Here is a 17082-nt window from a genome sequence, read left to right on the forward strand (position 1 = left end):
TCCCCCGCTAGTCAACGAAGTCGTTACTCCCAACCGAATCTACCGACTCTTCTGATATCGTACGACCGAAGATCCGGCGGCTCTCCCGATCGGCGTATAAGGATGTCCCAACCCACCCTGAACTCCAGTTTCAGCGGCATCAATTTTGCCGGAATGAACCGTGGCTCACGGTTGTCGTACACCAGTCTTAGAGCAGCCTCCGGAGATAACAGCATCAACGAGGAAGAGAGACTGTCGGCTCCTAGCGTGCAAGGATTCGGTGGTAGCTCAAGAGGGAGCCTGACGATGGATCATAGCTCTGCGAGACTGTCACAACCGGACGTGCGACGATTCGCTCTACGCCACGATGTGCCGACCAAACGAGAACGTCTTTCCCAGCCGACTCTGGTCAGTGGGGACTACCACCCTGGCCGTGGTCAACAAAGATTATCCCAACCTTGTCTGAGCACGGGCAAAGAGTTCATTTTACCCACGATGGTCTTTCACTCGCCCTCTCCACCGACTGTCAAGCACAAAAGATTTTCTCCCGCTATACCGGTAAGCAAGAGGGAACGTCTCTCTCAGTTGGACATCGGGTCCAAGTACAGGAATCTTAAAGAATCTACCGCAACGAAATTCAATCGAGACAGATTCTCGATACCCGAGCTGGAAACGCAAAACGATTTGAAACTGATAGCTGGCACTCCGAAGCAGAGATTCAGCTTAGACAGCCAGTTGAAGAACCAGGATATAACTCGATCCAGGTTGCTACCGATCGCGAGTTCCCCCATTAGCGAACATCAACAGCCAAAAATCGACGAGCAAACGACTATTCCGATAACGAAAAACAGGAGTCCGACCAGGGAAGGACTCGGGAGCGTCCTAGTAGCGAGTGCTACTCCCATATTACCATCGAGCGAAAGACAATTTTTATCTATCGAGCTGAACAGAAAGACCTCGATCGCTTCAACGACGATAACGACGACGACAACGACGACGTCGACGACGACGACGACGACGACGACGATGACGACGAAGACAACGACGAGGAACGTGTCGCAACAAAAGAATCAAACGACGGGTAAACTTGAAAGATCGGTTTCGCCAGTTCCTACCAGAGAAAGGATGTCGGTGCCTGAGATAAGGAATTCGAGTCTGCGTCGATTACTGGATCCACCGACGAGACAAAGGCACAGTATCACCGGTAATCTCAGACAGAGTCTCATCTCTCCGATCAAACCTCTCGATTTTGGCAGAAAGTCACCTAAACATTTGTTCGAAGAAGCTCTCGAACGATTCAGAAGGGACGAAAAAGAGGAGAATCGTAAGAACGAGATATCCAATTCGCGAACCATCGTCGATATCGTCAACGACGAACCTAAACACATTCAGAAACACTATTCGTACACGTACGAGAGCACGGATGATAATTCCTCGATTCTTGGTAAAGTGAGCGTGTCCGTGATACCGAAGAAGAAATATCTAGAGAGTAACTTTGACGAGAACGAACAGGTGATCACGACGGTCATCGAAACCGACGTGCCCATGATAATGGCAAGTCCAAAGTACATGAAAAAGTCCTCGTACTCGAGCGAGGCGCCGAAATGGATTAGGAAATACTTGGAAAACGAAAGCCCGAAAGTTGCCAGACGAGCTGCCGGAAACAAAGAGAAAGCTAATCGTAAGAATAGCCGTAGGAAAAGCTCGTTGGAATCGGTGGATGGCGAAAAGGTCACGAAAAAGGTTCGTTCGAAGTCGGTGAGCAGCGGCGAAAGAAGTCCAAAACCGAGAAACACCGTTCTACACTCTGAATTGAAAAACATGAAAAACACCTACGTTAGAATTGTTCCTTCGAACAAGATTCAAGAGAATAGATACGAGGTGAAAATCGAAAACAGTTGGCCAGATGGAGACGGTATTCAAAGACTCTTCGGAGACGAATGCGAAGATACGGACTCTGATGATTCCACGTCCATTTAAATGAACGTAACAAGTGTCGCGTTAATCGAGTGTCTCCTTCTAATCTTTCTAGATTTTCGTGATTTTTTATCGCGTCATGTCGAAACAGCCAATTGAAATTTTAACATCAAGAGCCAACAATCGTATGTACATACACGCATAAATGCGCTTCGAGACTCCCTTTGGATATTCCTTAGGCCTTGGGCCATTGATCTCTGTTCTAACTGGAGCGTGATTCGTGGCATCGGAACCGACCCGAGAAACGAGGGAAATAGACGATTATCTATCTCGGCCTTATAACATGCTATTTGGAAATCGTAGTTGGTAATTATTACGGAACAGTACAGCTAGATAAGAAGGAGAAGAATTTGCAAGCGCTTGTATGCACGGCACTTCGCGCTGTTGTGTCGGTTAAAGAAGATCTCGATACCTAACGACCTAAAGCCACACCTCTCCGAATTCTTTGCAGACCCTCTATTAGATGAACCCAGAATACGCTCGCGCTGTGGTGCCCTCTAACTCTTCCTAGATCCTAAGTGTACGTGCCGATACCCGTAAGCTCTTCGATGGACAGTTCGTCTGTTCATCACTGGTCTAAAAACTACAAACTGAAATAGGATATAAAGTTATGTTCGTGTTATTGCTGTGCTGTATTGATGCGCCGTCCGAGAGTTATAACCCTCACTCGATCTGGAGAAGTTAAATTAAATAGTAACGGCAGAAAAAATCCTTTATAATCTGTCACTTTTTTACCATTGACAATTACGAAGACATCATAATAAATGGGACACACTGTACGTCTACGTATATGTATTGTCTAAAATGTAAATTAACTACGATAACGTTTATAAATTGAATTGGTGCAGCGAAAAATTACACATTCTGTACTTAAGCCGATCAAATGTTACGACTTTTACGAAAAACTAATACTTTCTCCATAGTTATCGATCAACGAATACCACTGTAAGTACCATGCTTGCGTTCGCGTACCAGCATACATGGTAATAAACCAATATTCGTTTGTTCCGCGCATATCGGCTCTGATTGCTTCTAATATGTCCCCTGTAAGCGATGGTAACTTACGACGCCACGATATCTATACCGAGCGATCTTTTCATCTTCTACGCTTCCCAATTTATTCGTCATTCCTGTTGTTCATTCTATTATTGACCGTTGTGTTATGTGATCGACAAGTTAACCGGTAACTATAATTCCAATATACATACGTATACTACCTTGCTTCGTAAGAGTTGTTTCGCACAGTTCAATCAGAATATGTACATGTAGTAGGAAATAGTAGCGAAGAATGTTTGTGCATTGCTCTTATTTATGAATAAGACTCGAAAGCAAGAGCAACGCATAAACGGATCGAAAACGAAAGCAAAATACGCGGAATACAGATTAGTCCACTCTCTAATGGAAATAAATTAATTAGCCTAAGAGCACGGTTCGACAATGAACATGCCAATTTCGAAGTATTTGATTGTTCGCTTGTATATATAACATCGTGGATTGTACTCGATACAGGAACAGAAAAATAAGAAAGAAAGCGTGTTTATAGTTGTATAATGACTGTTGGATCTCAAAATACATGCATATATTATTTTCATTTAAATTTAATAGGAGCATTGTTTCTATTCGATTAAAAATAGAATACCATGTAAATACTAAGAATTACGTTTTATTATGTTTATCGTAAAGTGTATATACGTATAATTAAGAAATTTTTATTTCGTTAAAATATAAGAAATACAAGTTCTACTAATAAAATGTACATTTTCTTGCATCGATATAAAATAAAATCCCGCTGTGTATTATAGCTCTGCGAGGCTATGCTGCGTCTATCTTCGGATACACGGTACACTTCCTTTAGAATCTTAGATAAAACCGAATGTACTTAGGAGAAGAGACTTTTAAGGGATCAAGTGTATGATGAACATAAATTTACAAATTTATGATTTTTCAAATTTCAACATTTGCCAATTGGAAAATAACGAATGGTAGAACCTCGTTTCTTGGTGAAAATTATTTTCATCATTGTACGGGACAAATATTGAAAAATTCATGTTTTCTTTCGATGCTAGTTATCGACTAGAATAGTAGAATTATATTTCCACAGATATAGTTACCGTTTATTATAAACAGAAAAAATATTGGCTATTTATGTATGTCGTTTAATAAACATAGCGAAATATGTTATATACTAGAATTGCGATCAAGGCAAAACATTCACTATTCCTTATTTATTCGTTACTTATTCCTTACGATTTACAATTAATTTTTAACTAAAAAATCAACGAATAAAATTGATAAATTTTAATTTATTTTATTACATAAATTTCTTTACCGTCACAAATGCATATATGTATTATATAAAAATTCTTCTATGTATGTTAAGTTCCGTTTCACAATTTTCTTTGACGTTTAAAAATATGTGCAAGAAATTTCATCGTAATTAAATAATAAATATGCATTATCGATATTAAAGGAACGTTACCTTAACGATAATCAACCTAAATTCTAATAGTTTTTTATTGTTGCCGAAAATTATAAGGATATTTAATTCTAGTTTCATACAAACCATACTTTACCATTTTAATTTGTATATACATATTGACAACATACATATAGTAAGCTTGTGAAAGTATAACTCGATCGCAATTTCAAATGTAGAATAACATCAGGTAACAACTTTGTTGCGTAGACGATGTTCTTTCAAACACGGCATGGAACAAAAACGATTGCAGTTGTATTCGAAAGGTACTTGACCAACCATATTCACGGCACATTGAAAACATCGTGAAACCACGTCGCATCCTTGCTTCACGATACGTTGTTCGGCTGCTAATGCTCTCTACGGTAAAAATTTTCAAAGCTTTAACAGTATTGTTTACAGCGACTTAATAACTGTAATTACCTTTTCTCTGTCGCTAAGATTAAGGAATCTCTGTTTAGCATCTTCCTCTTGCTTTTTCAGTTCAAATTCTTTCTTTTTCAGTTTTTCTTTTTCTCGTTTCTGTTTTCGGTATTGTCTTTTTCGCTCGGCTTCCTCTTGCTCTATTTCATCGGTAAGTGGTCCAGGTATCTGAGACTTAATAATGAACAAACGCATTCTTTTATAAGTATCGATCGACGCGCGTTTCATTAACGAAACAACAACCTCGCATCAGAAATACATACTTTACTGTAATTGAACTTGTCAGGATTGCTACTCATAAATCTTCTAAACACGTTTCTAGTTTCCTTATCGCTCGCCGCTGCGTATGGAGTTTGCAGTTTCTTATTTTTGTTACAGGGATCAGATCCGATTTCCAGTAGCCGCCTAAAATTAAATCCTTTAGTAAAACTATATCATCGTAGGAAAAAAGAAAACCATTTTATTAATAACGTCAACATACCACACTAATTTCAAATGCCCGCCAAGAGCTGCCAAATGTAACATTGTATTACCATCCTCGTTAGGATCATTTACCAATTTTATTACATCATTTTTGTGTATAATCGAATTAGTTTCAACAGTTGTATCTTCTTTGTTTTGTTCCTCCAATTCTGCACTCTTCTCTGCTTCAATTAATAGGTCATCAATAATAGATAACAATAAATCGTTATCTCCTAATTTACATGCTGACCATAACTTCATTTTGGCGTTAGTTAGCACTTCATTCGTTGTGTTATCTAAAAGTGATTGTATGTTTTAATACATCATACAACATTGCGCCCGTTTCTCTAACTCACCATCTTTTTTCGTTTTTTTTCTCTGACGGCGAGATTTTTTATTTTTCATATACCTTGGTACTGTATCTTGAAAAGCTAGTAGGTGTTCGTTAAATTCTATTTCTAATTCTTGCTCGATTAGCGACACATCAACCGGAACGCTAACAGTACCTATTTGACTGTCTAGCTCCGATTCTGAAGATGACTGTGCCAACTTTGCCACGATATCTAAGACATAAGATTAAAATTTGATGATTTACCGTATCAGTAAATTATGTAAAATACTTCAAAGTTCATACCTGGTAAAGGACGACACGGGCTCTTTCTTGGTTTTGCTCGATCTATATGAGATCGAGAATTTCTATGCTGTCTTTCGGGAGATGGTTGAGTAGGTATTTTACTTTTATCGTTATCTTGGGAATTATTGGCAGTAATAATAGAATCACATTCTGCATTCTCTGTCTTTTCTGAAGTTTCACCGGATACATCGGCTTTTGAAATTTTCTTTCTTAGAGGCTGACGCGGTGAAATAGGAAAGGAATCTATGAAATCAGCCGCAGAACCTATAATATACGTTTATCGAATAAATATAGATATACCAAAGTATTATGACACAACAGTGGTTGCATACCATAAATTTCCATAGTGCTTAATATATCGTACACCCTTTTCACTTCGTTAAATGTTGCTCTACGAGTAGGAAATGGCAGTGGTCTTAATCTTGAATCGCTTTTATCTAAAGGTGGATTTTTTCCTCCGAATAATACAGTACGATTATATGGTCCAACTGCTCTATATAGAATCAGAGAGGAATTATTGATATGGGATGACCACGATTCGAGTATATCCTGTACATGCTGAAAAAAATATGAAAGTTTTAATAAACGTTTATGACTTTAATGTTTTATCTTCGCATCGATAAATGAAATACCTGAAGAAGAGATGCTTCGTTATAACGGCGTAAACTAGCACCAGCACTTTTAGCGTGATTAGTCGTTGTACGTGAACTTTGGGCAAATCCTTGTTTAGCTCTTACGGTATAAGAATGAAACGTCTTGTGCACGATAGGTTCTCCATCTAAGATAATAAAATATTAACTGACAAAATATATTAACGCTTACGTACACGACATTAAATTTGTTTTGTTCTAAATCAAAATTTATACCTTGAAATACAGCAGCAGCAAAATGTCCTCCACCGATCATGATAACGGTCCATGTTGTTTTCCTCCCACTGTCTAATGCTTGAGCAATCATCTCATTGTCTACCTCTGGAATTTCCTAAAATGTAATTGCATCTCTCCTGATCTGGCACGTATAGACAACGCCAAGTGATTCTAACAAAGTAGATCAAATTACAAGATAAGATCATAGACAAGAATGTCTAAGCTTATAAAAAATTCTTTTGAAAGCTATTTGTTTATAAACAAATGAACCGACCTTTTTATTATGAAGTAAACACCTGTATATACTGAATATATTTCCATCGTCATTTTCGAAAAAAACTTTCGAGTGGCGGGTAGCAGTGACCAATAAAGTTTCAATTTTCTTCTCTTTCACAGTTTCATCAGAATGTTCCGTATCAGAACTGTCGGAGATTGATTCTGCGCTTCGTCCTTTCTTCTCTGTTTTCTTGTTTTTCGTAACACTGTTTTTGCTCTCAAAATGTCCATTAGGAGAATTACCTGCTTCCGAAACGTATGTCTCATCCTCGTTTTCAGAGTCAACATCGCTTCCGGATAAACTCGAAACATCACCTACCATATGAATAATGCTATATTTTTCACGTTAAAATCATTTTATTCGTATTCAAATTAATAATTATTTTATTGATACCTTCGTCGGCTAATAGACTAAATTTATCTTCCCCAATAGGTTTTAATCCGTTCAAACGCTGCTTTAAATTATATCGATGCCAATCTAATTTATAATGAAGTCTTTGTTGTGCTTTATCTTCGAATATTGTATTACAAAATGAACAACTTAAGGAATCCGATACAACTAAGTCATCTAATTGATGTAATACTTTTTCAGTTTCTGAAACTAAAATAATATCTCGTTAACAATGTTGCTTTGTAATTCTACAAACATACATATATACATTCTAAATATTTAATTTTCGAATATTAGTATTTAATAATAGGCAAATAAAACGGTTACAAGTGTTTTTGTAAAGAAAAATGTACTTGATTAATATACATATGTTTTATAGAGTATAGAATGTTTTAAATATCATTACCAGATGACGATCGAGATTGCATGCATTGTGCAACTTTAATTCCTCTTGTAATTCTGTTAAAGTCTTCCTGATTGTATATTTTAAACATTTGATGATCCATGTTGTATCGTAACCTTTCAGTATTTAGTAAAGATATCTTTATAAACACGATGGAAAAAGGGAATTCAATTACTCCTGAACAAAAATACGGAAATAGTTAACAGTCTGCACGAACGAAAAAGTTGACAAGGCCACTATCGCTCGTTTAAGAATGATGTGGAATGATGTTGCAAACGACAACGTTCTACTAACCTTTTCACATAAGGGTATAATACATTCGGATAATTAGGCAGCTCAGGGACGGAGTAGTTTGGTTCCAAAATAAGCTATATAAAATTTATTGCTACATCGAGTAGCATTAATTCGGAACTAAAATGGAAAATGTATTTTTTCTGTTAGAGCAGAAAAATAAATTAAGTGTATAATATAATCATATATTTACAGTTCACATAGGCAAATACATGTCACTAGTAAAAATCCGTTTAGTATCTTATTTTAATTCAGCCCTGATAAAGGCTTACATCATTCTTTGTGCGTATATACATACTATTCTTTTACAAATGTTGGATCAATATTGATATAGAACAGATATAAAATATGAAATTACGATATATTACGGGTTAATTTAAATAGACATTTACAAACATATTTTTCAATTTATTAATAGCATAATTGTTTTTAAGTACAAATTATATTTAAAAAGTAAATAACAATAACAAATATATCGAATTTTTTAGTTTAGTAGTACAAGCATTCATTTTTCGAAGATCAATATTAAATTTCCACTTACGTGTCTAACTATAAAATATTTTGTACGCTACAAAAACATAATATATACATATACATTAACAGAAGATATTACGCATCCTACTTTATACATAATTACTTACAGCTTAATTTTATTTATTCATAATTAAGAACTTATAGACATATAATCAGTCTTACACAGCATAGAAATTGGATGGTATACAAAAATTTATCAATCAAGATACATGAATTTATATATTAAATATTAAATATTTATGTTGTACATATATCTCTTTATACAGTACATAGATCTTTAGACATTTTTAAAATGACAACACAAATTATACACTTTTATAATGTTGCAATACTGTATAGAAGCAAAACATTATTCTAAACTGTATATAGAATATATTTTCTCACTTTAACGTATGTATGTAAGAAAATACTGCTCTGTAACAAACATCTAATACAGAAAATATATATCTTATGAAATTACTTGTTTCATTATGAAAGATATTTCTTGGTTTGTATGGCATAAATTATATAAATATAAGAGGCTAATTATTAAATTAAATACTCTAATAATCAGAAATAATTAATATTTCGAATAAGTATCACTAATTAATATAAATAACAAATAAATAGAATTACTGTAGGGCACTGTATAATGTTTTATAAACCATGTACATGCTACCACATTGTCATACTTTAGATTTAAGGATATTAGAGACACATGTAGACAAAGATTAGTATCCCATTTAATATTCCGATCAAATAATTCACTTGTACTCCTGATGACTTTGAAAATCTGGAAAAGGAGATAAAAATACATTAAAAGAATATTTACTAAGGTTTTAGTAAATGTTAAAAACACAAGTTTATCAAATGTGATGAAAACTTTCAGTTACGAACTTACCTTCGATTAGAAGGACTAAGAGGGGAAGGTGGATTAATTCCAGGAATACTGCTATCTTTATAAATTATATACCAACTAAAACCCATCATTATGAGACCACACATTGTTGCTTTTATCAGCCATCCATATGTTTTAACAAATGATGTCATTACACTTAGAACATCATCGTATTGACTAGTATTAACAAACTTTTCATTCACAGTAGTTAATTGTTTCACGCTAAATTGTGACACATTAGGTATACGTGATAAATCAAATACATTGGAGATATTTGGAAACACAGATGTTGATGATATATATTTAAAATTATTTTGCAGCTGTACAATATTCCCTAAAGAAAGTATATAAATGTATAATAATATAAAAGTAATTTTATTAATTAAATATACTATAATTTACCAATTTTTTTTAAATACTTATTAAATACATCATATAATAAATTTATTAAATATTATAAAACAATGTTATAAAATAAATTTTTGTAAAGCGTTTAATAAAGCAAAAGCTAAATACATATTTTCATAAATCTAGTTATGGTCAGTGCAACATTATACAAATTTAGTAGCTTAATTTATAAGTTTCACTTAAAGTTTGAAGCTTGTCAATACGAAGATCTTGAAAAAAACTGATCAAACATGTTCTATATTTCATATTCCATCAACTTTATAACAAAATAAATATACAAACAAATACATAACAAGCATGCAATACTTATTGACAAACACTAATTTTATGGAACACATTTTTAAAGTAAAAAATCTAGGTAGGTATAATTATTACGTACCGTAATTTATATATAACTTTCCCAAAACAATGGACAGTGACATTATGAAGAGTAAACAACTGAAAGTCCCTTCGTTTATTTGCAATTTCTTCCATAACCTTACTGGAGCAATATAATCTTTATTAGTCATTAATTCTTTGGCTCCATTAGAATATAAATGTAATTTTTTCTCGGTCATCTTCAGTTTTAATCAAAATCAAAGACATATATTTTTGCTAGACACTCAAAAGATCAAAAATGACAAATTATACAAATCACCAAAAATAACAGTGAATAATAACGCTCGTATATGTACTGTGATCGGACGTCACATTTGACTTATAAATATAGCTATATAAATATATATAGATGTGTGTGTGTGTGATCCTCAATTCCACGAGAGATGTAACTAACTATATAAATGACGTCTTGTGCAAGGAACATATCTAACCACAAGCCTACTCTTTGGCCACAAGTATGAAACCTCCCTATAGCAGTGTTGGGCAGTCCCAGTGCATGCGCAGTAAGCTATCCGTAGAAGTCCTCAGTAGCGTATACACTTTGATGAAATATAAGGTATCATTAGGCCCTAGTAAGGAAAAAAAAATAAATCTGAAGAAAATTGCAGGAAAGAGAATAAAAGGGTTAAATAATACAACAGATTATATATAATAAAAGTAATATTAAATTTATTTATGATTATTATTATTTTTTACGTTTGCAGCCGATTTATTATATGAATACCAATATTTGTTGCAAGAGCAAAGGAAAAAGATACCGCTCGATTTTTATCAGATCTATGCATGTTAACAAAATAAAATCCATGTATTTCTTTGTTATTGTTTCTCTGATATTATAATTTTCACACGTATAAAATATAGTTATTCAAAGAGGTCCTTCCAAGTCGTTTTTCTTAAATAATAAATTCATTTAGTGTTTTAAAAGTTATTGTGCTTTTGTGTTATTTCAAATATAATAATCTCCTATATTCCATCATATGATTCCCATTATATTATATTATATAATTCACGATATATACATATATGTATATTAATAAATAATCATTTTGCAACATATCTGCATGATTAAGTTAAAAAAAATTAATAAATTTAAAGAATTCCAGCAATAAATCTGTTAATAAACAGTCGAAAAATATGAAATTATAAAAAAATTAACATTAAAATAATTATACAACATCCAATGAGAGTGGTTGCACGCTATTGGTGGATTACGTGATGTCTGATTGGTTACTGTACATTACCAATCACCCTTACACTTGAAGAGGTCGAATTGGATCTATTGGTAGATCGGTAGATCATTATGATGTCTAATTGGCTGTTGTCAAGTACCAATAACATTCACAGTAGCGGGAGGTCAAATGCTCTCAGTCGTATTTTGGAAATCGAGGAGGTCGGATCGCACCTGTCAACACTTACCGGTACGAGTCAAGGGTTTACTTTACCGATATTGTGCTTGTTCCTGTATTACCTACTGTGCTTTAATAAGTGTTTAGTGTGTTTTAATAAATATTTTTTAATAAATATGCGGGTGTATTAATAAATTTTATGGTGTAATTCAACAAGTGTCAGTGACTTTACCGGTGTGTTTCCTGCATGCATATACGGATATATAAGTGTACCTAGTGTACTAATACAAGTGTTTAGTGTGCTTTAATAAATATTTTTTATTAATTATGGGGGTGTATTAACAAATTTTATGGTGTGGTTCTACAAGTGTCAGTGACTTTACTAGTGTGTTTTATTAAATGATTGTGTACGTGTATACGGATTTATTAGTGTGTTTTATGGTGCGGTTATTTAAACGTTTTATTAATTTTTTAGTGGTTTAATATATTTTGTGGATTGATTATTTGAGTGTATTGGCATACTGTTACTAGTGCTTTACTGTACTTTATGCAATGATTATTTAAACGTTTTAACAAATTGTTACTGGTGTTGCAGTGTACTTTATGCAATGATTATTTAATTGTATTGACAAATTGTTACTGGTGTTGTAGTATATTTAAAAGAGTGACTATTAAAATGTTTTTACAAATGGTTACTGGTGTCATAGTGTACTTTATGTAGTGATTATTTAAATATTTTGACAAACTATTACTACTGTTTAAAGTGTAGTTACTTGCATGTTCCGGTATATTTTTGCAAACGTTCTAACATGCTCTCTAAAGTAATTACCAAATGTTTTGACATACATTTTCAAATATTTTACAATATTTCACGATGTGACATGAACGTTTGCAAATTTATAACCGTTCCTGTAATGTACCTAGTTCTGCATGCCTATATGTTGTAGAAGTAAAAAACTTGTATGTTATCAAAATGCAAATCGATAAACACAGTTAATTAATCGTTGTGATTCTTTTATGATTTCAGAAGGTCCATTGCCAAACCGCCACATCCAAATTTGATAAATGCAGCCAAGCAGCCAAGCAACCAAGCAGCCAATCAATCAATCAGCCAATCAATCAATCAGCCAACCAATCTCTAAGATGCAATGCCTCCCACACGTGCAGTCTCAGATGCCACCGGTAAAACGATCGCAGTGGTGCAAGTCAGCGATCGGTGAGTCGCATGCTTTACGATTCCTCCGGTTCCCATCATGTCGTAGGACGAATGGTCCGAAGCGACACGGGAACTGGTTGTATTTTATATTTTTGAGCGAGCATAGTGACCACGACTGTACGATCGTGTAAAATTCGTACAAACTGTTTATTATATTTATTAGCTCAGGTCAGGGTTTTCTTGTACATCGCGTTTTAACTTCTTTACAATTTAAAATTAAAATTAGTACATAGAAGTCGGATGACCCTCCGATTTCACAGTAGTTTTTGAGTCATTTTGATAAAGTTATCGAGTCACTTTCAATTTTTACGTACGCGTGAAAATTTTTTAAATAAATGTACAAGAAAGTATCGCGAGAAACAGATTTCGATATCAAAGTTATTTACGAATGTTTGAGTCATTTAGAAATTTACTTTGATATCACAAATCTGTTAAAAATGAAACAACCGATATACTTAGATTTTTGCAAAGTGATCTTCCATTTTCCATTTTGAAATTTTTTTAAAGTTAGAGTCAATTTTTGCTGGAAGACACTTTATTAGCATGTTTCTAATCAAGTTTTTTAGCTCAGGATTTTCAGCACACATGAAGAAAACTGGTAGGTCAAAATACATGTGGCCGTGTTCATTTTTATGCTCTATACTCATGCGCGTGCTTAGATGCTACTCGCATGGGTTAGGGCAGGTGGACACGGTTTAGTTTTAAGATGTTTTGGCGATCGACAAATTGACAGTGAATTATCGACACAAGTTACACGTGTGTGTGTGGTTAGGTCGTGGACCTTGTGTCGATTAAACTGTAGATTTATTTTTTAAATTTTGCAAAATTCTATTTGAAAATGCATACAAAATGCAAGTCGAGTCATTTGAAAATTACATAAAGTTATTAAGTTAGAAAATTGTATAAGTAGTTTAAATTATTACATGTACATATTACATTGAATATTCTAAAGAATAAGAAAATGAAATATGTTCACTGTCGATTGTCGATCGATTTCAGCAAAAAGGTATGAACTTAGAGTGTGAATGTTGTATTGAACTCGGGTGTCGGAGACGTCCCGGGACGTACTCCCTAGGATTAGGCTTATTTGCACCCGGGTGGTATGTGTGAGAACCGTGGAGTGTGTTTTTGTGAGAATGGACTTTGCAATTTTTTAAATATAGCGATAGGCAGGCAGGTAGCTTACTTCTGGTGTGAATGAGTTAGTTTTAAGTAGGTAGGGCCAGAGCAAGCTTTCACGTTTCTCTTTCCTCCTCTCTCACACGTGAGATGCTTGCATCTGGGGGGTTCACGAAAAATCGAGAAGAGAAAAATATTAAATATGAATTTATTTAATATTCTCTTGAACTCGATTGTTCGTTCAGGCCAGGCCTTTTAGTTTGTAAGTCGCAGTCGGGTTCTAGATCCGACTGCAAAAATGAAGTACAAAGTGAAGTGAAGTGCAGTGAAATAAAATATTCTGCTCGGACATTCTTTTACGAACAGCGCATTCTAAGAATCGCTGGTCGTATTTTTATTTTGAGTAATTATTTTTCTTAACTTATTATATATTGCATAAAATTTCGATTTTGTTGTCGATCGAAATAAATGGATAGCAATGCAATTTTATTTTTATGAAATTGTCTGCTATCTGTTTATGGAGATTGACAGCGAAATTGAGAATTTATGTAATTGAAAAGTAAGAATGTCCGAGTTACCGTAAAATTTCGCGAGTGATTTTTGTGAGGCTATGCCGAAGAGAGAAGAGGCTATATGCCGAAGAGCCCCGGCAAAAATTGCCAAAGAAGAGGGGAACTATCAATGGCTGTCCATCTTAGGATGGAGAGTCATTTTGTCACTATGCTCGCTAATTATTTTTTTGTATTTTACATGTGTTTTTTTGAACGATACAAAATGTATCGTTTTGCTCGAATTTTTACGAGCACAGCCACCCGCGACTTTTATGCCCTCCCTATTAAATTTCGAGATTTTTGCATAACTTCGCGATTAAATTCTGAGATTAGAGATTTTTGTATCCCTTCGCGATTCGAGATTTTTATGCCCGCCCAATTAAATTTCACGATTAGCGATTTTTGTGTCCCCTCGCGATTACATTACGAAATTTGAGATTTTTGCATCCCTTCGCGATTCGAGATTTTTATGCCCGCCCAATTAAATTTTGAGATTAGAGATTTTTGCATCCCTCGCGATTATAGTATGAAATTAGAGAATTTTGCATCCCTTCGCGATTAAATTTTAAAATTCGAGATTTTTATATCCCTTCGCGATTTTATTTCGAGCTTCGAGATTTGTATACCCCATCGTGATTTTAATTTCCCCGATTTTTATGTGTTAATTATTTTTCTCTGTTTCAGGAATTGATTTTGAATAAATTGTTTTATTGTTGATTGATCTTAATTTCGTAATTGTCATTGTGTTTTCTGTTTCTCGATAGGGTTGTTTCACTTCTCGTATAATTTTGTAGGATAATAAAATTTTGTATGTTTCAGATTTTATTTTTTGGTAAGTTAATGCTCTCTTTTCTCAAATTTCTGTCTTAATAAATTTTTGTCTGATTTAGTGTTTCTTCTTTGCTAAGTTCTGTCGTTTCCTCAAATCCGCAATTTTCATTGCGTTTCGTATTTTTTGAAATTCTTGTATGAAATAAAGAAAGATTTTGCTCCCTATCCCACTATATTCTATGTTAATAAAATTTTGTCTGTTTCAGATTTTTATTATAAGTAAGTAGTGAAATAATTTATATTTGTCTTAATAACTTTTGTCTGTTTCAGAATTTAATTTTTGGTAAGTCCTTACATTGTTTTCTCTTCTCAAATTTCTGTGTTAATAAATTTTTGTCTGTTTTAGCATTCAATTTTTGGTAAGTCATGTTGAGTGCATTAGATTTTTAATTCCGAGCTTGTGGGAGGAAGGGTGGGCTCGGGCGCAGGTTTTTCGTCACAAATTGTGACGAAAAGCCTGCGCACTTTGTAAGTACCTCTTATTCTAACTTGCACTCATCTTTGTCACAATTTTTTAATTTATATATTATACTGTAGTAATAGTTTGTCATTTTTTCTCAATTTCCCCAAATTTAAAAGAAAGTTCTTCCAACTTTCTTTCATATCCCCTTGCTCTTTTTTAAAGTTTTATATACGAGTGCAATTTTAGAATAAGAGGTACATGTAGGGCATTTAGAATGTATTACAGTATGCGTGAGTGCGTGAATGGTGTGTGTCCTGCATCCTGTACTCACTCGTAGGGCCTCTAATTTTCTATCTGATTTTATTTCTAGCTTCGAAATTTTCAAGCTTCCTCTCTAGTTTATTTCTTCTACTGTCTTACTTTATTATTTGATTGATTTTTAATGCTTTAGTTTCATCTCGTGCATATTATTTCGAGTGTCGAAGTCTTCGGATCTCCTCGTCATCTCATTTTGGTTTTGAGGTTTCTAATCTCCTCGGGTTTTTATTTCGGATTCAAGATTTTCAAACAACGTGATTTTGTTTCGAGTCTTGAAGTTTCTGAATCTCTTCGTCTTTTTATTTCGGAGTTGAGGTTTCCAAAATCTACGATTTCGATTTTTGAAGAGTTTCGTTTCGAATAAAGGGAGATTTCATCCCTTGATCCTTCGATTTTCTATATTAATTACTTTTGTATGTTTCAGGCTTTGATTTCAAGTAAGTAATTCATTGATTTATGTTTGTCTAATAACTTTTTGTCTGTTTCAGATTTTTATTTCAAGTAAGTAATTCATTGATTTATGTTTGTCTAATTACTTTTTGTCTGTTTCAGATTTTTATTTCAAGTAAGTAATTCATTGATTTATGTTTGTCTAATAATTTTTTGTCTGTTTCAGATTTTTATTTCAAGTAAGTAATTCATTGATTTATGTTTGTCTAATTACTTTTTGTCTGTTTCAGATTTTTATTAAAAGTAAGTAATTCACTGATTTATGTTTGTCTAATAACTTTTTGTCTGTTTCAGATTTTTATTTCAAGTAAGTAATTCATTGATTTATGTTTGTCTAATTACTTTTTGTATGTTTCAGATTTCTATTTCAAGTAAGTAATTCATTGATTTATGTTTGTCTAATTACTTTTTGTATGTTTCAGATTTTTATTTCAAGTAAGTAATTTATTGATTTATGGTTGTCTAATTACTTT

At 33.7% G+C, this 17082-nt stretch overlaps 3 protein-coding genes across 3 annotated transcripts; 1 reads left to right on the top strand and 2 right to left on the bottom strand.

Moving 5' to 3' along the window:
- The first annotated feature begins 102 nt into the window (after positions 1–102).
- Positions 103–3708, top strand: LOC143265215 (uncharacterized). Its single transcript, XM_076536014.1, has one exon. The coding sequence runs from the start codon at positions 103–105 to the stop codon at positions 1957–1959; it is 1857 nt and encodes a 618-aa protein (XP_076392129.1). The 3' UTR covers positions 1960–3708.
- Positions 3644–8188, bottom strand: LOC100882662 (tRNA endonuclease ANKZF1). Its single transcript, XM_012283693.2, has 12 exons — positions 7891–8188; positions 7488–7694; positions 7092–7408; positions 6818–6932; positions 6584–6729; positions 6284–6509; positions 5952–6215; positions 5674–5880; positions 5337–5613; positions 5119–5260; positions 4856–5029; positions 3644–4792 (listed from the first exon to the last, which is right to left on the bottom strand). The coding sequence occupies exons 1-12, from the start codon at positions 7988–7990 to the stop codon at positions 4619–4621; spliced, it is 2349 nt and encodes a 782-aa protein (XP_012139083.1). The 5' UTR covers positions 7991–8188; the 3' UTR covers positions 3644–4618.
- A 377-nt stretch (positions 8189–8565) lies between these two features.
- On the bottom strand, positions 8566–11075 carry LOC105662318 (uncharacterized). The gene is made up of 3 exons (XM_012283692.2): positions 10377–11075; positions 9593–9923; positions 8566–9484 (listed from the first exon to the last, which is right to left on the bottom strand). The coding sequence occupies exons 1-3, from the start codon at positions 10552–10554 to the stop codon at positions 9400–9402; spliced, it is 594 nt and encodes a 197-aa protein (XP_012139082.2). The 5' UTR covers positions 10555–11075; the 3' UTR covers positions 8566–9399.
- Positions 11076–17082: the final 6007 nt, after the last annotated feature.

This window comes from Megachile rotundata, chromosome 10 (genome assembly GCF_050947335.1).
Source record: "Megachile rotundata isolate GNS110a chromosome 10, iyMegRotu1, whole genome shotgun sequence".
Taxonomy (NCBI): Eukaryota; Metazoa; Arthropoda; class Insecta; order Hymenoptera; family Megachilidae; genus Megachile; species Megachile rotundata.

Bases quoted from the DNA above. Each gene is read 5' to 3' on its own strand.
- LOC143265215 (XM_076536014.1), top strand. From the start codon at position 103: ATGTCCCAACCCACCCTGAACTCCAGTTTCAGCGGCATCAATTTTGCC.
- LOC100882662 (XM_012283693.2), bottom strand. From the start codon at position 7,990: ATGGATCATCAAATGTTTAAAATATACAATCAGGAAGACTTTAACAGA. The intron at 6,933-7,091 runs GTCGGTTCATTT...ATTACATTTTAG, and splicing joins GTTTACTTCATAATAAAAAG to GAAATTCCAGAGGTAGACAA. The intron at 5,261-5,336 runs GTATGTTGACGT...ATTTAATTTTAG, and splicing joins GGGCATTTGAAATTAGTGTG to GCGGCTACTGGAAATCGGAT.
- LOC105662318 (XM_012283692.2), bottom strand. From the start codon at position 10,554: ATGACCGAGAAAAAATTACATTTATATTCTAATGGAGCCAAAGAATTA. The intron at 9,924-10,376 runs GTACGTAATAAT...TACTTTCTTTAG, and splicing joins AAAGTTATATATAAATTACG to GGAATATTGTACAGCTGCAA. The intron at 9,485-9,592 runs GTAAGTTCGTAA...CTCCTTTTCCAG, and splicing joins CTTAGTCCTTCTAATCGAAG to ATTTTCAAAGTCATCAGGAG.